General features: G+C 33.7%; 1 protein-coding gene across 6 annotated transcripts in view; it reads right to left on the bottom strand.

Annotated features, from left to right (window-relative positions):
* Nucleotides 1–22,788, bottom strand: part of SYCP2 (synaptonemal complex protein 2) — a 72,530-nt gene that overhangs the window by 38,064 nt on the left and 11,678 nt on the right. For 5 of the 6 annotated variants that reach the window (XM_059132663.1, XM_059132660.1, XM_059132658.1 and 2 more), the window contains exons 2-17: nucleotides 21,988–22,049; nucleotides 20,896–21,039; nucleotides 20,002–20,130; nucleotides 19,104–19,208; nucleotides 18,730–18,754; nucleotides 16,525–16,610; nucleotides 15,799–15,884; nucleotides 15,493–15,527; nucleotides 14,499–14,641; nucleotides 14,366–14,418; nucleotides 12,931–12,976; nucleotides 11,885–11,980; nucleotides 6,772–6,832; nucleotides 1,925–2,073; nucleotides 664–738; nucleotides 84–230 (exon numbers count right to left, since the gene is read on the bottom strand). In XM_059132663.1, the coding sequence (XP_058988646.1) occupies nucleotides 84–230; nucleotides 664–738; nucleotides 1,925–2,073; nucleotides 6,772–6,832; nucleotides 11,885–11,980; nucleotides 12,931–12,976; nucleotides 14,366–14,418; nucleotides 14,499–14,641; nucleotides 15,493–15,527; nucleotides 15,799–15,884; nucleotides 16,525–16,610; nucleotides 18,730–18,754; nucleotides 19,104–19,208; nucleotides 20,002–20,130; nucleotides 20,896–21,039; nucleotides 21,988–22,011 (1,404 nt within the window). In that variant the 5' untranslated portion in view covers nucleotides 22,012–22,049. Of the gene's footprint in view, nucleotides 1–83; nucleotides 231–663; nucleotides 739–1,924; nucleotides 2,074–6,771; nucleotides 6,833–11,884; nucleotides 11,981–12,930; nucleotides 12,977–14,365; nucleotides 14,419–14,498; nucleotides 14,642–15,492; nucleotides 15,528–15,798; nucleotides 15,885–16,524; nucleotides 16,611–18,729; nucleotides 18,755–19,103; nucleotides 19,209–20,001; nucleotides 20,131–20,895; nucleotides 21,040–21,987; nucleotides 22,050–22,788 lie in introns of those variants that run through there. The other variant, XM_059132662.1, reaches the window with a different exon arrangement.

The following is a 22,788-nucleotide window of genomic DNA, read 5'->3' as shown; positions in this document are numbered from 1 at the left end:
TTCTAGATGCTTCTTTCTATATTGTATGTCACAATGATTTGACCTGTGCTGTTTTATAAGCAGCTATTTGAGACCATATTTACCTCAAGCTGACTATTCTTTTTGTCCCCTTGATTACTGTTTTTGATGTATTTTGAAGGTTTAGCAAATTCCTTTTGGGAATTGGGTTTTTCTTTCAAAGCAATGAGTTCCTCTTCAATGGGTGAGGTTTGACTTTCTGGCACTAGAATCTGTTGGAGAATGTGGAGAAAAGTATTTCAAACTGCAAACCACAAGAAGTTCTCAAAAATCACTGGGTATCTTAATAAAGCATCCATTCATCCCACACTTACAAAAGTCAATTCTTCCTGTTTTCTATGTACTTAGTCCCACATAGTGTCCCAACAAAAAGCACCCACATTTTCGAATGTCAACAGACATAAAACAAGCTTTGGCATTAGTGGCAGGACATACATACCTAATTTTTAAAGTTACCAAAATAACTATCTTCTGTTCTAAAATAAGTGATCTTTAATAACATGTTTAAAAAATCATATACCTTATTGGGGCTCTATATGTTGAGACAATTTGTTTTTTAGATATTCACCCTCCAACATCATACTGTGCAATTATTTAGGGTTCAACGTAGTCCAGTGATGAAAACCAAGTAAGTCAGACACATACCTGTGATCCACTTGCATCGAAAAGTATATGCACAGATGTTTTGGCAATGGAAATACCTTGTTTTCTGGTAAATTCCTAAAATTAAATTAATTCATCGTAATGTTATTTTCTCCCAGCTCCTTCCATGTTAATACAATTGTTTCCTGTTTCCTTTCTAAACTCCCAAATCCTCTCAAATCTTTCTTTTGTATGCCCTTTCTTTTGTATGTAAATACCCTTCTCCACACAGTCTCTATTTTTCTTCACCATAAATCTTCTGCACTGCTATGAACTGAATGTGTCCCCCTACATTCATATATTGAAACCTAATCCCCAAGGTGATGGTATTAGGAAGTGGGGCCTCTGGCAGGTGATTGGATCATCAGGACAGCGCCCTCGTGAATGGGATCTATGTCCCTATAAAATGAGACCCCAAGAACTCCCTCACCCTTTCTGCCACATGAAGACACAGTGAAAAGACAGCTACTGTGAACCAAGCAGTGGGCCCTCACCAGAAAATAAGTCTGCTGGTACCTTGATCTTGGACTTCTAGACTCTAGAACTATGAGAAATAAATGGAAATAAATGGGAAGGAAGGAAGGAGGGGGAGAAGAAAGGAAAGAAAGAAAAAAAAGGAAAGAAAAGAAAGTAGGTCCGTCATTTTAAGCCTCCCAGTCTACGGTATTTTTGTTATAGCAGCCTGAACAGACTAAGCTTCTCAACAGAGTAGCTCCCTGAAACAGAACATCAGTTGTCACCTTACTGATTCATGAGGTCTTCCACAGTCCTAGAACGCATCTTCCCTAAATTTCACCCATCAACTTCCAAGGCCATTTCAGGCCCCATCTGAATGAACAGCCTTTCCTTCAAATCTGAATCTTAACGAGCAATCTCTTTTCTCAACTTCTATACCTGCCCCTTATTTACTTCTTCTGAGGTAGATTCTGTATTTCTCACAAAAAATGTTTAATATCTTAAAAACATGGTCTTGCCTCAATTCACTTTGTAAAACACCTAGCAGGAATTCATTAACCATTTTGAATACTGCAGCTTATTTTGTCTTCTGAGATTCTAACAGCTGTCTCAAGGATATGGCTAACAATCTGATGGCTATTCCATAATAAAAATTCAAAGAACTAAAAATCAATATGTCATTTTAAGAATTCTAAGAGAAAAAAATCAATGAAATTTATAGCCCCACGTAACTGCAATTTTCCAGAGTTATGAAAATATTAAAAAGAATTTTATGAAAATAGATATTAAAAGGAATTTAAACACTTACCTTATATTTATTTGCACCAAAAATTTTTTGTGTCACATTAGTGATTTCTAATGATGCGTCAAAATACAAAAGCAATTCTTTCCCTTCTCTTTTACTAATTTTTACTATGTTTTTCAGAATTATGGTCAGTAGCTTCTTCGATTCTCTCACTGCATACAAACAGATCACATTGATTAGTTTATATTCATTTCTATGATACCACTCTCTAGGTATACTATAAGTAAGAAAGTTACATAGCGTATTAATTAAATTGAAGTGAAATAACATTAACTTTTAGGATTTAACAATCAATTCCAGTGTTAACTACGTATGCAAACAAATCAATTTATTATTCAGAATCTCAGTTTCCTGACCTATAAATTATAAGCTAATACAATAATTAATGAGCTAAAGCCCAAATATGTTCTGGACACTAACAGGTTCCTAATAAATATTCCTAGAACACATCTAAGAAAACTATTTTCTCAATTTAAAAGAGGCAAACAAAGAAAATAACTTTAGTTCCGTACATAACTGTTTTTCTAGGCATAAACATATATTGAAGCACTTCTCTTAAATCCAGCTGTTACAAACAAGTTGACAGTAAACAACAGTCAAAAACCTTGAGGGCCAGGAAACTGAAGAAGAGTCAGTGCGACTCCTCCATTAATTTGACTGATACACTGAAAATACTGGAAGTGCCAGTTTTTAAGAGGTATTCACCACCCTTCCTCCCAGTATTCACCAAAGAATCATCTGGCATCCAATTAGCGTGCCTGTATTAGTGTATGTAGGCCACTTGTGGCTCTGTCCTACTTCGGATGGTGCGTCTGTTGATGACTGTCAAGTCGCCACGCTGGCCCCTAATGTGTACTTTTGGGCAGGAGGAAACCCTCCTGAAGGAGATGGAGCATGCCAAGTAGAAAAGTTTGTCTCTACTTCGAGAAAAGTTCTACTGGCTACTTCAGGACCTAACCTATAGGACAAATGTCCCCACTGGCTATAAAATTCTGATTCCTGAGAGGCTTACTCAAGCAGAATATGTGTTCGATGTTTTTGCAACTATGTGGTCATGAAAAACTTCTGCAGTAATGTCCTTTGATGGCTTTCGGAATTACTAATTGCTTGAAGACAGTGGTGACAGTTTCTAACTCAAAGAGTGCTGGTGGTTTCATTTTGGAAAAAAAAAAAAGTCATGTGTTTCAACAGTAACAAGTTTTCAGGCTTTAGAGATGAAAGTTTGGGTGGCTTTGGAGACAACAATGTCTTGAATTCTGATGAATATTAGAAAACTTATAATTCTTACGGATATTTTGATTATTATTTTGCTCAGATGATTTTTTTCTACAGCTTGCCATGAAATTGTAGTAAATACAGTATTTTTTTTACTGCTTACCTAAACATGGTATTAGAATTACTTCTAATATTGCTGAATGTTTTGTACTTTTTTGTACAAATATTCTCCACATATACTGTGACAATCTATATAGAATCTATTGATATTTGTTATATTTTATTGTGGGCTTTGTTGAAATTTTTGGTATCTCCTGTAATATTACTGAGATACCAAAAAATTTATTTTGCTGCTTGCTAAATAACCAAGTATTTGTGGGCACCTGGGAGGCACAGTCAATTGAGCATCTGACTCTTGGTTTTTTTGCTCAGGTCATGATCTCAGGGTTGTGAGATCGAGCCCTGTAATGGGTTCTGCACTCGGCTCAGAGTCTACTTGTGATTCTCTCTCCCTCTGCCTCTCCCCCCACTGCACATGGGCATGCATGCACGTGATCTCATTCTCTCTCAAATAAATAAATCTTTAAATTAGTCTAAGTACTTATAGATAAAACATATTTATATGAGATTCAAATGCACTATATGAATATAATATTTTCTCCTATGAAGGCATTTAGAAAATTTTTAGGATTACCCATGGAGCCTTTATTTAATAAATTCTTAATTTTATATATGAAAGGGTCTAACTGCCTGCAATCCATCATCGCTACTGCTTCCCCATCCCCTCAGTCTGCAACTAATTAAATTCTTTTTCACTGTAAATATTGAGTTCCAGATTCTACTTTTTTTTCTTACTTCCATGTGTGCCCTTCATGTAAAAATTCACATACTGTCCGTTCCATACAGGTTCCATACTGCCTACTTGTGATCTCTAAAAAAAAAAAATTTTTTTTTAAAGATTTATTTTATTTATTTATTTGACAGAGATCACAAGTCGGCGAGAGGCAGGCAGAAAAAGAGAGGAGGAAGCAAGCTCCCTGCTGAGCAGAGAGCCCGATGCGGCACTCGATCCCAGGACCCTGAGATCATGACCAGAGTCGAAGGCTGTGGCTTAATCCATTGAGCCACCCAGGTGCCCCTAAAAAAAAAATCTTTAAAAAAAAAGTATGGGAGAAAACATTATGCTAAATGAAAAATGCCAGTCATGAAAAGATATATACTGTATGATTGCACTTAAAATAGTCAAATTCACAGAAGAAAAATGTAGAAGGGTGGCTGCCAGAGGCTGAGGATGGGGGTTAAAGGGAAGTTGTTTAACAGGGATAGACTTAGAATCTGGCAAGATGACAAAAGTTCTGGAGATCTGTTGCACAACAATGTGAATATACTTAACACTACTGAACTATACACTTAAAAATAGTTAAGGTAGTAAATTTTATGTTGTATTTTTTTTAACCCCAATTTAAATACGTGGAAACTTATTTATATTCCATATACTAACATAAATATGCATATACATAGGCATTGTTGAAAAGAAGTACCCAGAAAAAAAAACTGCTATATGCTTGCTGTAAGACTCTATTTAAAGGAATTGCAGAAAATGTAAACTGGTCCGTGGTAGAGAAAACATCAGTGACCTCCTGGGGCTAAATCTTCCTGAGTATAGATCAAAAAGAGCATAAAGAACACCTAGGGGTACTGGATATATTTATTACCTTGAACTGCATAAGAGCTTCACATGTGTTTACACACATGAAGACTCACCAACTTCCTGAATCTGATGGAAGGTCATCTACAAAAAACCTTCAGCTAACATCATGTTTGAGGCTCAAATACTACATGTTCTTCCCAAAGCAAAGATCATGAAGAAGGCAAAGATGACCTCTTTTACCACTTCTATTCAATGCTGTACTAGAAGCTCTAGCTATTGCAGTAAGGCAAAGGTAGGAATAAAGGAGTGGGGGAGAATAAAGGGAGGGAAAAGTGGAGGGAGGGAGGAGAGGTGGGGGAGAGGGATAACGGAAGGAAGCTCATTAAGGAAGGGCATAGGGATCAGAAGGGAAGAAGTGAAACCATATCTCTACTTGCAGATACCATGACCGACTGCCTAGAATATCCCCAGGAATCCACACTACAGCTACTGGAACTAGATAGTGACTTGGCAAGTTTGTAGGATACAAGGTAAGTATTTAGAAATCAATTGTATTTTTACATACCAGCAGAAAATACCTGGAAAACGAAATTAAAGATCAATTCTATTTATAATCATGTAAGATTAAGATTGAAGATGTGGAAGTAAGTTCATCAAAGGATGCATACGATTTCTACACTGAAAACTACAAGGCACTGTTAAGTGAAATTAAAGACCTGAACAAATGTAAAGCTACACCATGCTTGTGGACTCAAATACCTAGCTACTGTTACAAGGTTGTTTCTCTCTCTATCAAACTACAGTTGCAACCACAAATCTAGCAGGCTTTTTATAGCAATTGATAAGTCAACTCTAAAAGATATATGGAAATACAGAAGGTCTAGAATTTCTAAAATAGCCTTGAAAAAAACCACAACGTTGGAAGACTTACACTATCTGATTTCAAGACTGACTATAAATCTACAAAAATTAAAACAGTGTGATACTTCTGCATAAGGAATGGCAAGCAGATCCATGGGGCGGAGTAGAGCTTCAAGAAACAAGATGTGCACTTCTATCGGCCATTTGATTTTCAAATAGGGAACCAATGAAATCCAGTGGGGAAAGGAAAGCCTTTCATCAAACAGTCCTGTAATAACTGCATGTCCATATGAAAAAATGAACCTCAACTCCTGTATCATACCATAACCAAATGTTAATTTGAGATGGATCAAAATCCCAAACATAAAAGCTAAAACCACAAGTTTTTTATAGACAAACAAAAGAACATCTTTGCGACTTGGTAATAGGCAAAAATGACTTAAGGCACACAAAGTAACAAGTACCATGGGAAAATGTGATCAAGTGAACTTGAAACTTAAAGACTTCTGCTCATGAAAGACATCCCTAAGAAAATAATTAAGCAAGATGCAGATGGGGAGAAAGTACTATTACACAGAACATCTATCTATCAGAAGACTGGTACCTGCATATGTAACAACTCGAAAACTTAATTAAAAAAAACAGCCTAGTATAAAAGGATGGGATATTTAAATAGATACTTCACAAAGGAATATATATCAATGGTCACCAAGCAAATGCAAAATGACTAAAATATATCTTGATACCTGAATATGTAGTGGTACCACTCTGCAAGTTGTAGGACTTAGCCAGCAGTGTTATACAATTCCAGTTATATTTGTGTAGCAACTAGATGTTTGGATCCAATCAAACTAATAGGACGAAAGGCAAGAGCCTTGAACATATTGACAAGAAAGTAGTCATGGGTTTTAGACTAGATACAGAAAACAAGTTCAGGAAGGAGTTGAAAAATTGGGGTAGAGGAAATACAGGTTTAGGTAATACTGGCATCAAATTTATGAATGTGAATATATGAAAATTCTGACTTTGTTTTCATTAGTCTACTTTTTTCTGCAGAGAGCATGCAGTTGCTACCCCACACGATTGGAGTCAAGGGGAGAGTTAGAGAAAACAAGTTTAATACCTTCAATGCTGTATATTTGTACTTTATCCTCAGGGACAGTCACTGCTTCCCACTGATGATCCTTAAATAAAAACAAGTTTGACTATAAATAAATAATTTATTTCTGCTTTAAATCTTCTGTAAATACCAATTTAAAAATATAAAAGTTATTCAAACAATAAAGTTATTTTTATTATCACTAAGTAACACATTTCTTGATACATCAATTGATTGTGTAATACATTATAAAGCATCATATTTAATCTATTTGCTCACTTTTAAAAGGAAATGCTGGTATGATTTCATAGTATAATGCTATAATTTCTTGATTTTGACCAAAAAAGCAATCACTACCATTAATATTTATTAGAGGATATCTTTTTTAAAAAGTTACCAAATCCTGTCATTTATGCCTTTGAAAGAGTATGAAATCCTTTGTAGTCCTCAATTCCCACTCACTGATTGACCGACCTTAGATTCAAACACTGAATGCACATGAATAATCACCATATTCGCCCCTCCCCCTTCCATGTGATTTCACTGAGAATTTGTATAACTTAATAATACTGAATTCACAAAAAAAAGCTACAGGAAAAATTAGGTTATCATTCCTAAAAGATGAGATCCTAAAACCTTCCACTAATCTTGTAAGGAAAATAGATTCCCTTCTTTTGTTACTTAAGGGCATTTTATAGAAATTCACGCTGAACCCTCAGTCTCTTCACTAACTCCCTCCACTTCTTTTCCTTAACTGAAACATGTCCATATGCTGAGGGCATCACCACCGTCACGGCATCTCCAGGTAAGGTGCTAATTCTCCCATACCTCAAAGCCTCCGGGTCAGGAGGAAAGGGTTGCTACCCTCTTCTCTGCCACAAAGCTTTGAGCAACTTCTTATTTTCTATGTGTAAAAACACTTGCTCCGTTGAAGCACATGCAAAATGGTTGTTAACTTCAAAGTGATGCTTCCTGGTTTACTGCCTCCCCTTCTAAGAAATTTTTATATTATGGAAATGTTCATGATTTTTATTTATTTTTATTTTTAACTTAAATGCAATTAACAGTGTATCATTACTTGCAGAGGTAGAGGTCAGTGATTCATCAGTCTGACATAACACCCAGTGCTTGTTACATCAGGTGCCCTCCTTAATGCCCATCACCCAGGTACCCCATCCCTCCACGCACCTCCCCTCCAGCTACCCTCAGTGTGTTTCCTATCATTAAGAGTCTCTTACGGTTTGTCTCCCTCTCTGATTTCATCTTGTTTTATTTTTTCCTCTCTTCCCCTATGATCGTCTGTTTTGTTTCTTAAACTCCACATATGTGTGGAGATCATATGATAATTTTCTTCCTCTGATTGACTTATTTCGCTTAGCATAATACCTTCTAGTTCTATCTGCATCATTGTAAATGGCAAGATTTCATTTTTCTGATGGTTGAGTAGTATACACACACACACACACACACACAATGGAATACTGCTCAACCATCAGAAAAAATGAAATCTCGCCATTTACATATATCTTGCCATTTTATACACACACACACACACACACACACACACCCCAATGGAATATATACAATGGCATTGTATTTATACATGTAATACAATTCCACTGTGTGTGTGTGTAATACAATTCCACTGTGTATATATAGATGTATATATCTATATATACATACCACATCTTCTTTATCCACTCATCTGTTGATGGGACACCTGGGCTCTTTCCATAGTTTGGCTATTGTGGACATTGCTGCTATGAACATCGGGGTGCAGGGGCCCCTGAGAATCACTACCTTTCTAACTCTGGGGTGTATACCCAGTAGTGCAATTGCTGGGTCATAGGGTAGCTCTATTTTTACCTTTTTGAGGACCCTCCACGCTGTTTTCCAGAGTGGCTGCACCAGCTTGCATTCCCACCCATAGTGTAAGAGGGTTCCCCTTTCTCCGCATCCTTGCCAGCATCTGTGGTTTCCTGACTTGTTAAATTTTAGCCATTCTGACTGGTGTGAGGTGGTATCTCATTGTGGTTTTGATTTGTATTTCCCTGACGCCAAATAATGTGGAGCATTTTTTTTTCACGTGTCTGTTGGCCATTTGTAAGTTTTCTTCGGAGAAATGTCTGTTCATTTCTTCCGCCATTTCATATCTGGATTATCTGTTCTTTGGGTATTAAATTTGATAAGTCCTTTATAGATTTTGGATTCTAGCCCTTTTTCAGATAAGACATTTACAAACATCTTCTCCCATTCTGTAGGTTTTCTTTTGGTTCTGTCTACTTCTCCTTTGCTGTGCAAAAGCTTTTTATCCTTATGAAGTCCTAATAATTCATTTTTGCCTGTTTCCCTTGCCTTTGGAGACATGTCTAGCAAGAAGTTGCTGTGGCCAAGGTGAAATGTGCCACATGTGCCTATGTTCTCCTCTAGGATTTTGATGGATTCCTGTCTACATTGAGATCTTTCATCCATTTTGAGTTTATTTTTGTGTATGGTGTAGGAAATGATCCAGTTTCATTCTTTTGCATGTGGCTTTTCAATTTTCCCAACATCATTTGTTGAAGAGACTTTTTTCATATTGGATATTTCTTTCCTGTTTTGTTGAAGATTATTAGGCCATAGAGTTGAGGGTTCATTTCTGGGCTCTCTATTCTGTGCCACTGATCTATGTGTCTGTTTTTGTGCCAGTACCATACTGTCTTGATGATTACAGCTTTGTAATAGAGCTTGAAGTCTGAAACTGTGATGCCACCAGCTTTAGTTTTCTTTTTTCAAAATTCTTTTGGTTATTCAGGGTCTTTTCTGGTTCCATACAAATTTTAGGATTAATTGTTCCAGTTCTGTGAAAAGTGTTGATGGTATTTTCATAGGGATTGCATTGACTGTACGGACTGCTCCGGGTAGCAAAGACATTTTAAAAATATTTGTTCTTCTAATCCATGAGCATGGAGTGTTTTCCATTTCTTTGTGTCTTCCTCATTTTTTTTTTTATGAGTGTTCTATAGTTTTCAGAGTATAGATCCTTCCCCTCTTTGGTTAGGCTTATTCCTAGTATCCTACAGTTTGGGGTGCAATTGTAAATGGGATTGATTCCTTAATTTCTGTTTCTTCTGTTTCAGTATATAAAAATGCAACTGATATCTGTACATTGATTTTATATTCTGCCACTTTGCTGAATTCCTGTATGAGTTCTAGCAATTCTGGGGTGGAGTCTTTTCCACATAAAATATCATGTCATCTGTGAAGAGTGAGAGTTTGACTTCTTTGCCAATTCAGATGCCTTTTATTTCCTTTTTTTGTCTGTTGAGGTGAGGACTTCTAGTACTATGTTGAATAACAGTGGTGAGAGTGGATGTCCCTGTCCTGTTCCTGACCTTAGGGGGAAAGTTTTCCAGTTTTTCCCATGGAGAATGATATTCACAGTGGGCTTTTTGTAAATGGCTTTTATGATACTGAGGTATGTTCCCTCTATCCCTACACTGTGGAGACTTTTAATCAAGAAAGGATGTTGTATTTTGTCAGATATTTTTTTCTGCATCTATTCAGGGGATCATATGGGTGGGAAGCAACTTTAAACATTAGACTGAGTTACCAGAGAGTATCTCTATAAAGAAGCAACACTTATACTGAAATCTAAATGGGAAGAAACTGAGATGCAAAGATCTGGAAGTTTCTGGGCAGAAGAACAAACAAGTAGAAAGATATGAAATGGGCATAATCTTTGTTAAAAAAAGAAAAAAAAATGAACGTGGCTGGAACACAGTAAGCATAGAGAATGGTCTGAGGGGTCAGAGAAATAGCTAAGGACCAGATCACAATGACCCTCATACACAATGTTAAAGAGACAGAAGGAGGATTTTAAGCAGCCACTACATGGGAGAATGGCTTTTAGGAAAGTCAGAGAATACAGGGTGAACATACTACTGCCAGAGAAATCCAAGAAAGAGAGAATTCTAAATATGCATTTTGGAGGACTCTCCCTGCCTTTCTAGGTTCTGGCACATGGCAGGCATTTAACATTTATAAATGCTTTTTATACCATACCTACCAGATATGATACTATAATTGCTATTTTCTTGTTGGAATCGTCCACTAGAGCACACCGAGTGCTGGCAGGGACTACATCGATCCTATTCCATTCTCCTCTCCCAAACCTGAAGCTCATTTCTAAAGATAAACCAGTTAAAAAATATTCCTACAAACTCTACTGGAATAAATATACCAGTTAAAACTGTGAGTGACCCTGAAAAGCTGTGCTAATATTTGGAACTCAATTTTAATTAAGTATTCTATGAAGATGCTCTAAAATAAAAAGAAATAAGAGTATGTGGAAAACCTCAGGGGCATTTGCTTAATGTCTATCTATAGTTTACCTGGAACAAAACGCAGGATTTTACAAGAGACAGAGCAAAAAGACTAGCGCCTCATTAAAATTTAGCAACTGCAATTAGATTAGTAAATGCAGTTGGACTTTTATAAAGCAACTATATAGTCCAGACTAGAAGTATGCCCCTGGACTAAATATTAAGTGGTAGATATTTGTAAACAATGGCTCGAGAATTCTCTTCATGTTAAAAAGAAGTCAGAAAATATACCATCTGGTTGGAAGGTTAAAATTAAATATAGCTACAATACAGCACATAAAGAACTAAAGCATTTCCAAACACTACCATAAGAATCAATACCTCACTATTTTCAAATAGAAGAGTTTATGAATGGATAAGATCACTTACCAGTATTTGTTAAATTATTTTTAAGTGAGTGTCTCTACATTTGAGTAACTGGCATCTTTTCTAGATTCCAGTTCATATGTTCATATGAGTGTTAAATGTTAGGTAATTAACATGTAATTTATTTCTGAAAAATCTTATGTTAAAAAACTAGTATGAAAGTCTAGCATTAATTTTTCTTTTGCAGTTAGACATCAGAAATAATCTTCATTTCTAATTAATGGAATGGGCTACCATGCTAATCAGAACTATAGGGTTAATACTGAAATCTATTAAAAAAGCCAGAAAAACAAATAAACAAAAATCCACATTCTTAAATTAAAACATTTTATAACATATATATAGATAGATAGATAGATACACACACACACACACAAACATAAAATGATAGATAGAATAAAGCTTACATCATTATCTCCAGCAATGTAGAATGACAGAGTCTGGCTCCCAAGATTAAAATCTATCCAAAATTCCTCAAGTTTTTCATCTGAAGGTATTTGCAACTAATAAAAAAATAAAAAATTATTATATACAATGATTTTTAAAAGGACAATAGAATATTATGACTATGTTATATTCCTGGTTGAGTTTGTTTTGTTTTGTTTTTTAAAGAAAAGAAGAAGGGCACCTGGGTGGCTCACTGGGTTAACGCCTCTGCCTTCGGCTCAGGTCATGATTTCAGGGTCCTGGGATCAAGCCCCAGGGTCCTGATATCAAGCCCTGCTTCAGGCTCTCTGCTCAGCAGGGAGCCTGCTTCCTCTTCTCTCTGCCTGCCTCTCTGCCTACTTGTGATCTGTCTGTCAAATAAATAAATAAAATCTTTAAAAAAAAATAAAGAGAGGACAGCCAAAAGATGAGGTAATAGAAAGAGCAGCCAAGCACAACATTTAATCAGAAACAATAAAAAGAAATGCTGCTTTAATACCTTACACAGAAATTAGCTAAGCTTCAAGAAATCACAAATATTCCAAGTACAAATAAAGGTTGAAAATACTAGTTTGACTATATTATTGAATGCTAAATCAATAATGGGCTTGACTTAAAGGGAAAAGAAGCAAATCTTTATATTTCAGTTATCCTTGGCCACAATACATCACTTCATAAAATGGCTCTTAGACACAGAATACTAGCCCAGCTGTACTTGTGATCAAGTTATGACTATTTTTAACATTCTTGTCAACTTGTAACCTATAATTCACTAGATCATGTGTCAAAGTTCATCTAATACCTAAAACATGTTTCATTTATTTATTCATTCATTTATTCATTTTAACTCTTCTGATACAGAGAGATACAGACAGAGAGCATGAGCAGGGAGAGAGACAGAAGGAGAAGGAGAAGCAGACTCCCGCTGATCAAGGAGCCTGGATCTGGGATCATGACCCGAGCTGAGGGCAATCGCTTAACCATCTGAGCCACCCAGGTACCCCAACATGTTAAATTTAAAACTTACCTCATATTTATCAAGAAATGCTGATAAACAAGGAAATGTAAAGACCCTGAAATAAAAAGCAGTTCATGTTAAAAAAATATTAATAAGCCTTCACACTGTAATCTTGATTAGCCATAGAAATCATGTCTAGGATCAAAAGGTAATCAGGCTGTGGTTCTAAGGATTTAAATAAAATCGTATCTCTTTCTAAACTAAAATAAGAGTTTAATGGAAATTTGTTTCTGTAGAAAAAGTATATTATTTTGAGGATACTACTCAGCCTCCCCTTTTAACTATTGTGACTATACCAATTTACTCTTTTTTTTTTTTTAAAGATTTTTTATTTTTTATTTGACAGACAGAGATCACAAGTAGGCAGAGAGGCAGGCAGAGAGAGAGAGGGAAGTAGGCTCCCCAATGAGCAGAGAGCCCGATGCGGGGCTTGATCCCAGGACCCTGAGATCATGACCTGAGCTGAAGGCAGAGGCTTAACCCACTGAGCCACCCACTCTTTATGCTATAGAGTATAAGTAGAAATTCCTAATTTGTCTTAAACTATTAAGATAGTGGAGGCTCCCATAGGTTTTACAGAGGAAAAGAAGAGTAGAAATGAATAATACAGCTAATAAAAATGACTGAATTTACCAAACACTTTCTTGGTCAAACACTTTTTATTATAAGCACTTAACATAATCATCTCATCTAATTCCTACAACAAACATATGAGGTAAATATTACTGTATTCTCATTTTACATCTAAGGAAACTGAAGCAAGTAAGTTTAATAATTTGCCCACATTAGAATAGGAAGAGGGGAACCTATGATTCAAATCCAAAGAGCCTGAGTCCCCGTGCTCAACCTTCACCCTGTCCTTGTTTCCTTAGTAAGTAAAGTAAATGTTCAATAAAGATGTCCTGAGCATCTATAATACGATGCCAAGGAATAAAATGCAAATACTGCTCTGTTAGTATCGAAAGTGTTAATTACTTTTCATTCATGCCCATTCCTGAGATGAAAGAACCTCAGAAATAGCTTAGTGTTACAGTGTGTTCATTATTAAAAAAAGACGATTTGTTTGCTATATATTTTTATTCCAGTATGTGGATGAAGGAGGCAATATTAATACTAGGTTTTCATTATTCCTCAAACACTAAATTTACAATAAGGTATATGTAATTCTAAATAAAACAATTTTTAACTACTAAATACAAATATATGTTTCCGCGAAAAAGTACAAAGTAAAATAAGACCCGCAGGAGATTTTATCAGTCGACCATGCCATAACTTATAAATGGTATTACAAAAAAAAAATTGTTTTAAATATCCCTGTGCATTTTACATCCCAAATGACCAAGTACATTTTAAAGGTTCAACAACACTGTGTGCTGGCTCCTGGGCTAGTTTTTTTTTTTTTTTTTTTAAATCAGTAAACGGTTGAACACTATACTAGGCTTACCTTCTCTTGTCTCCAAGCATGCCATTTACAAGGTTGAGAAATACTCTGCAATCCTAATTTTTAAAAAAGAGACTTTAAAAAAGCATAGTAATAAAAACCCCTATTGTTAATTTACTGTTTTTATACTACTTACTGTTTCAAATTCAGAATCTTTAATTCCTTTAAATGCATTAGCAATAAAATCCATTGAAAACCACTGACATGCCAAGTCTTGTCTTTGTTTTTCTGTAGTCATTCTACATAGTGCTTCTACGATACCTACTTGTAAGTCATAATCTTAAAAAAAAAATTGTTAATGTATTATTAGAAAGTATGAAAAATAAGTTTATAAAAGTCATTGGTTACAAGCAATTAGAACAAGCAAGAGAAAGAAGGAAAATACTGGTGTCATTCACTCATCTTTTGCTATTTTGTTTATATGGATTAGACAGATTCAGAAATGAATACAGCCCAAATAAGAAGTTTGGTGCAAATAACAAGTTTACTAATAGAAGAAAAGAGTAAAACTTTTTTTTTTTTTAAAGGATATTTGAAAGAAACTCCTAAATATTCAAAGACTCTGCCATTCCATTATTAGAGTTGTGAATTGCAAAATAACTCATAGGATAGCCTATAAATCACAGAAGCTTTTACTTTTGTATGATGGTTACAGTCATTCCAAAGTACTTTAACCAGTGGTTTGTTTGATATGAAAACCACTATATCAAAATTTTCTCATACTGAACTTAGAAAAGATTGAGTTCTTTTAAAAAACTCATTTTTTAAAAACAAATCTTTAAATCCCCAAAATATTAATAATTTCACAAAACACCATTTGAGGAATTTTTTAGGAAAAGTAATTCAAATATGTTAGAAAATTAAATTATTATTCATTAAGTCTACCATTAGGCACAATTTATATCTGAAGACTCCTACTGTCATGTTTAATTATTATTTTAGCCTCAAGATATAGATTATTTAATCACCTATTAATAATTAAAAATCGCTTGATTGTACATAGTTTATAATTCCCTCACATAATCTCACTACATTACAATGTTAATATTATTTTGACTAAAGAGATATTATATTTTACTAATAAATTTGGAATACTTCCAAATATGAACATTTTGAAAAAGCAAACTTACCTCCAGCATCTAAAATCCTTTCTCCCATACTACTCCTGTAAATCAAAATAACAGATTACATACCAAACTAGTACCAATTAAATAAAAAACCCACATATTTAGGGGGCAAAAACTTCACTAAAATTTACAATTGGCGAGTATCATAGACTTTTGCAGAAAATATAACCATGAATTATATTAGAAATATACAGTAGTTTATCAGTTTTAATTATTAATGCAACTCATGGTTGTCTTACAGCCTTATAAAATATCCTTTAAATTCTTAACCTGAACCACTAATTAAAGCAATATGGTACAAATTATTACATGAGAATTAACATTTCTTGGTTAGAGAGTATTTTCCTGGCATCTTGAGGCATTTTGTCAAGCATAGCATTCATTTTTTTTAGAGTCTAGAAAAGAAAAAAAGATAATTCATTAACTTTATATACTCAGTGAAACATTAAGTATTTAGAGAAATATTCTAGGTAGACAAACTTAGAAGCCTATTTTTTTCCTCTTTAGTAAAGCATTTTAAGTAGGGAATGGAGAAGGGTAGAGAAAAGAATATAAAGTATAAAATAGTGAATACAAAAAACATGAAACGAAGGATATCAAGAATAAAATATACCATGATTCCAGTTATACTCTTTGCAATAAGACATATGTTTATTATTACTCTGTTATAAGAACTAAAGGAACAAAAACTATTACTTAATATTTGTTCTTATGGTTATATATATATGTACACACATACACATATTAATATAGGTTATTTTTAACATTTAAATACTGAGAACTCCTAATATCTAGATGCTATAATTTATTTTCATACAAGCTATATGCATATAAACACAGATAGCTATGAATTTTCAATAAATATTTGGGTAACATATTTATTCATCATGTCAGACAATGAATTTAAGACAACAGAAATATACTACATAATTAATTCAGTACCAAGAAAAAATTATTCATTTTGATGAATTGCTACTGAATTTGCTTCACTCTCTCATTTTTAGTTTTTTAAAAAACTCTAACAAATGGTTTTACCTCCTGCTGAATACAAATATTCACTCTTGAGTCAATAACCAGGACACAGATTCGAGGCACGAAACTTTCCAGTACTTGCCTTTTACCTGAAAATGTTAAATCATTAATAAATGTGTATTTTAAATTCTTTTAAGTGGCAATCTTTTCTTCTATGAATTAATGAAAGAATGTACTAGTTCAGAAAAGGCCCGCTGACAGTCTTGGGCAACAGGAAACATGAAATCCAGTCCTAGTCGTCCTACTAACTAGCTCTGTGGCTTTGAAAAAAACACTTCTCAACAGATTTGACTCATCTTGAGCTGGGAAAGGCATAACTTCAGATTCAGCTTCTCCTTTCAGTTTTAAGGTAGTAGGGCTTTTTTCAGATGAAATAAATATAGTTCAAAAGTGAAATTTCTATCATGAAGTTCTTATGAAAACTGGCCTCATTAATTTAATCATATATCAAAAGCTCCATAATGGCCATAATCACTCCTTGATATAAAGATCTAGGTATCTTGAGCTTTTTTCCTAAAGTTAAGCCTAGTCGCAAAAGACAAGGTTTTATCAATACTAAATATATTCAGAGGAATTTGCCACATGCTATTTCATAATGCAAATCTAAAAAATAATTTTAAATACTGGCGATACAACAGAAAATACACAAGTTTCCAGGTAACTACACTGAAGGTAAAAAAAGAATAAAAACCACTTAATTAGGTAAAGAGATATAATTATTTACTTATAAAAGCACATGGATTACTTCATATTCACTGATGCTGTAGGACTGTTTTCTTCCCTAAAAACTTAAAAGTTTAGGCTAGATTATATGTCAGCTGTAAAGCAATAAATGAAAAGGTAGCATTAACTACATCAAAGTAAATAGCAATTGAGCTTTTAAAAATTTTTGGCTTTGAAGGCAAACTGTCCTTTTATTTATAAACAATTCTCCACCCTCAGTGACCAACCCTAGGTAATTCTTCAAACTACAGAGATAAAATAATTTGCTGGACTGCTGCCCTGGCAAAAAGCAACGGTCATCTGCAAGTGAGAATGAGTAGTCATGTGTTCCACATACTGAAAATTCTGTCCCATTAAGGTTAAAAGTTGGCAAATTAGGGCCCACAAACCAAGTCCACCCCACTGCCCATTTCGTATGGCTCTGTTATTCATCAGTAGGTACTCAACGGAAATATCTGCATCACTGAACCAGCAGTTTCACACTGAATTTCATTGTCCTCTCAGGAATTTAGCGAGTATCTAACCGGCTTCAGTAATTAGCATGGGCTATAGAGTTTATATTTCTTAATGAATTCAACCCAAAGTCATAAGGCAAAAATCATTCTTATATGAGAAACTTCTACTTCACTAAAGTCATTTCAATGAAAGGAAGGTTATCTGAACCACAATAATGACGAACTGTTTTATCTATTTCCCAGGTTGTCAAAAATTAAAACAAGGAGCCAGTTCTCCATTCCCACACACATTTACAGGAGTACATTTTTTTCTAAGTTCCAATTACAGGTCCAGCATCATTTCTGGACACGGATGAAGTACAAAGGAAATTTCCATATTTCAAAATCCATTTAAACGTTCGGCTGAGGGGCTTCCACCAGCCTTCCGTTGTAAGTGATTCATCCGCGATGCAATGACATTCTACAAGGCAAATACTAAGAATCTAATACAATTCCATAAATGCTTTCCAAGTGATGAACATGTTCAATTAAAAATCATGAACTGATAACAGTATTTGGCATCATCTACATGGAAAGACATTTTCTAATGCAATTCACATAAAATCTTATTACAGATAAGCATAAAAAATGAACGCTTGCAATCAGTTCTGTTAAGAGCAAACACTAACTCTGAGCCTTAATTAAGTGAAATGTCATCGCCTCAAAAGAGTGCTAGTCTCATTAGTTGACCTATATTACAAAAACACTGTACTCAATTATTGTAGTATCTTGAATTGTACCAAGATCTCTGTGGAAATCTGTTTTCTTTCTTGTTATACAAGTACCTATATAGTATCATTGATTTCTTTTGCTTGGTCCTACTACAAAGCTTAAAATGTTTACTATCTGGCCCTTTACAGAAAAAGGTTGTTGATCCCTAAATTAAATAGTTAGATTCCTAAAATTAGGACAATACTCTGAGGACTGCAAAATTATACTAAAACCCTAAAAGCAAATTATTATTTTAAAAGAAAGAAAATGTTTATTATACCTTCATCATTGGTGTCATGTATGACCTGAAAAAAAAGAAACATTTATAATTTATCATCTTGTATTATAAACCATTATAGTATATTGATACAGTAGTAGATATTAAAAACAGTATTAAAGTAACAGATCCCATTTGAATTCACCATGTAATTATTTAACTTATTAACTATTTATTGTGTTTGTCAGGATAAGTGCTTTATATAATCTGAGCAGACTAATCCACTCAAGTCACTAACCAGTCTGTTGGTGACTTTTGGACTCTGGACATATAGAACACAAACTGTATCTTTAACCCACTGAGCCACCCAGGTGCCCCCAAACTGTATCTTAAATAAACACATGCTTGTAAGGTTGGTTAATCAATGTGATTTTTACCATCAAAAGGTCAAATAAGTCTTCTATCATATTTATAACTGCCTCATCTTTTGAATTTCCTCTGCTGAGAATAATCTCCTTTGATTTTTCAAACCAGGCAACCATGTAAAAAAAGAAATGTATACATTAGTTACTTTGAATTCAATTTTAATAATTTTAAGCATGTACTTACCTTGCATAAACAGTAAACTTAGGAATAAAGAAACATTAAAAATAAAAATTCCAGTATTATACAAAAAGAAGTTTTATGTTTTTAAACATCTTTGTTGTTTTCATTTTTTGGTAACTTACTGTATTTTACCATTGTTTAGGTGGGAATGGCTGAACTAATCTTAATTCTAGGCAGAAGACCTTGATTTCCCCTTTCAAATTCCTAGTTCAGGTACATTCATTAATAAATGAAAATAAATCATCATAAATTAAGTTGTTTTGGCATTATTACTATTTGAGAAGTTTTGGTGTTATTCTACTTTAATTAATTCATATATTTGAGAATATACTACATGTTAGGTACTATTCTCAGTGCTAGGTATACAGAAATGAATAAAACAAATAAAATCAATATTCTATATTCTAGCATGGGAAATAGATAATAAGCAATATAAAAAGAAAAACAAAGTTAGACTGTAAATAGATAAGAGAAAATAAAGCAAGTAAAGGCCTCAGGGAGTCTTGCGACCTTAAATTCACATGATCCTCAAGGAGCCTGGTGTAGAGGGTGTCTTTCTGAGCTTTATCTTTGTAACATGTAGCTCAGGTTACAAAAAATACTTATTTTACCTAAAGTTTTAAGTAAACTCCCCAAATTTATTTTTCAACTTTTTGAACATTTATTTATTAGAAAACACACTTTGAATCTTATTTCCCTTCACATAAATACTTCACATTCTATACTTATCTTTTGGACCAGTCCTTGCTTTATCATAGTTGTAAGTCCGGCGCGCCCCAATATAGTGATATTTTTGCCACATCTTCCAAAAGAAACCCAAATTGTTGAAACTGCTTGGATATCCTTTTTATTGAGTTCCTAAAACAAAAAGTATATATTTAAACATCTGTAAATACAAAATAGTGTGGAACTGGCACTGTGTAATTCTCACATATCCTGAAAGTCAGCTACTACCATCATCTCCATATTGCCAAATACAGAAGTGTGGTTTAGAGAAGCAAGGCTTAAAGCCACCCAGCCTGTGAATGAGAAACCCAGCACAAATATGCAGATTTGTATAAGTTCAAGAAACTTTAGACGATGGTACAATGAATCAGTTACCTTTCATTCCAAAAAGCTCTATGTATTTAACCAATCGAAATAAATTTTTACTCAATCTTTTAGATCCATAACAAATCTCAGATACTGGAGTACTATACCTTTTCTCTGGTATAAAAAATGCCTTACATATAATAAATCAAGTCCAGGATTTTGGATAATTTTTTTGTATTTGTTTTTATTTTTCAAAGCACCAAGCACTGTCCCCATTACATGAACAATATGCTGATAGATTTTTAAAGTTTTTCAAACTTCAAATAGGTAAACTATTTTTCCTCAGTTTAGGTAACATTTAATAGTGGCAACACAATGTAAACATAACTTTTTGTATACTGTATTTAGAAAATAGTAGTCTAATACGTTATTTGGGACTCCAGATTTTTTTTTAAAAATGAGCACTTATTTTTGTAACTGTAAACAAGTTTGCCAAAGCCTTTTTACTCATTTCTTCCAATGGAGTGTTTCTTCCTATAAAGAGTGCTATCCAATAATTTTAACAATCATTCAACAAAAAGGAGTATTTACCCTGCATACAAGGTCGTCCAACTTGTGGAAAAACTGCTTGCTGCATTTAATCTTCACCTCTTCACAAATATCAATTTGTAAAAGTGTTTTCAAAGGTTTGAAATCATTTTTCCTTAAAGCATCATCAATGCATTTTTCCAACTGCTAGAGAAATAGAGTTAATGGCACAGAGATTGAATCAAAACCAAAATTAGTCACCCTATGCAATTCAGTAATTTAACAATTATTGCCACATGAAAATTCTCAAAAGAGCTTATATCAATTCACTTATTTTTTTAAAGCTGTCCACTATTAAATTTGGAGTTAACAGAGATAGAGATCAAGCTTCTTACATAATACCAAGATTCTACATAAAACATATATATATATGGTCTACTAATTTTCCACTTCATATCCTTTATTGTAAATTCATCATTATGTTCAGCTCAAAAAAGAAACCTATTAATGAAAGACACAAAATAAGCTCTATAGTAATTAATACTTAATACCATGGATAAAACCCTAACACATCTGAATATCAATTTCTTAATGAGGTTTAAATAGTTTTTAAAAAATGCATAAAGACAGATAAAAGCACTGTTTTGCAACTGTATCAATATAATTTAAGAATTAAATATATAATTTCTGTTATACATTTATAGCCTTTACAAAATCTACCATCCTTACTACTAAGGTATAACATTACTAATAAGGAATATTTATACTATAATCTGATCACCACACTTGGTGGTAAATTGCATACATGTTAAATAGATACATTAAGTTTTTTTTTTTACCAAAATCCAAAAATTTACAGTTTTAGACCCTGACATAAAAATATCCAGACATAAATTATACATGAATCATGCATAATTCTTTTCAATATAAAAGGCATATGTAAATATTCAGCATCTTTCATACCTCATAAATAAGATTTTGAAAACAAATCTACTAAAAAAATGAAAGAGTAACATTTTAAATTATTCCACTCTTGACTATTTCATAAAAACAAGCTTCATTTTTCCTAAAAATACAGCATTTAACACCTATAAACAAACAAAAGTGATTTTAGGAATTAAAATACTTCCTTCTTTTTGATCTAGGACTACCTACCTGGAGATCTGGTCTTATGGGCATTTTGACTTAATTTTAAAACAGCAAGACAAAACAAACACCTGTAAAAACAAAACATATACTTTTAGTATCTTATAATCTATTCTTAATACACATAAATAAGCACTGGTGCTTATACTCAAGGCAATAAATAATTTCAAGTTCAAAATCTTAATACACATAAATAAGCACTGGTGCTTATACTCAAGGCAATAAATAATTTCAAGTTCCTCACTGTTTATGAAATTACACAGGTGCATCTGGTCAAGGAAGTTTCTGGAGGAAAGTCTTAAGATCACGTATTCAAGCCTTCTCTTCTTATAGATTACTTAAATAAATGTCGCAAGTCTTGTCAAAGGGTCACAAAACTAGTTAGTGAAAAAATACAAACCTGGATCTCTCTCATTAGAGATTCCTGCTATACTTGTTCCAACTTTAGGAACAAGAAGAAAATAATCTTGAATTAATGTGTAAATGAAATTTGGTCTAGTAACATAATATTTAAGAAGGGGAGAATATACAACGGAATTAATGTGTAAATGAAATCCGGTCTAGTAACATAATATTTAAGAAAGAGAGGATATTCTCATGTAGAATATATGAGAACAGACAAATATTCAGTGGGAGGAGGAAAAGAAAACCCAAGTACACTGTCTCTTCAAAGAGGAATGGAAATGGGAATCAACACATAGCAACACCTACCATGTTTCTTTTTTAAAGATTTTATTTATTTATATGAGAAAGAAAGAGAGCAGGAGGAGAGGCAGGGAGCAGGGAGCCCAATGTGGGGCTTGAGCCCAA

This window comes from Mustela lutreola, chromosome 9, assembly GCF_030435805.1.
Source record: "Mustela lutreola isolate mMusLut2 chromosome 9, mMusLut2.pri, whole genome shotgun sequence".
NCBI classification, from domain to species: domain Eukaryota; kingdom Metazoa; phylum Chordata; class Mammalia; order Carnivora; family Mustelidae; genus Mustela; species Mustela lutreola.
This window is presented reverse-complemented; position numbering and strand designations above follow the sequence as displayed.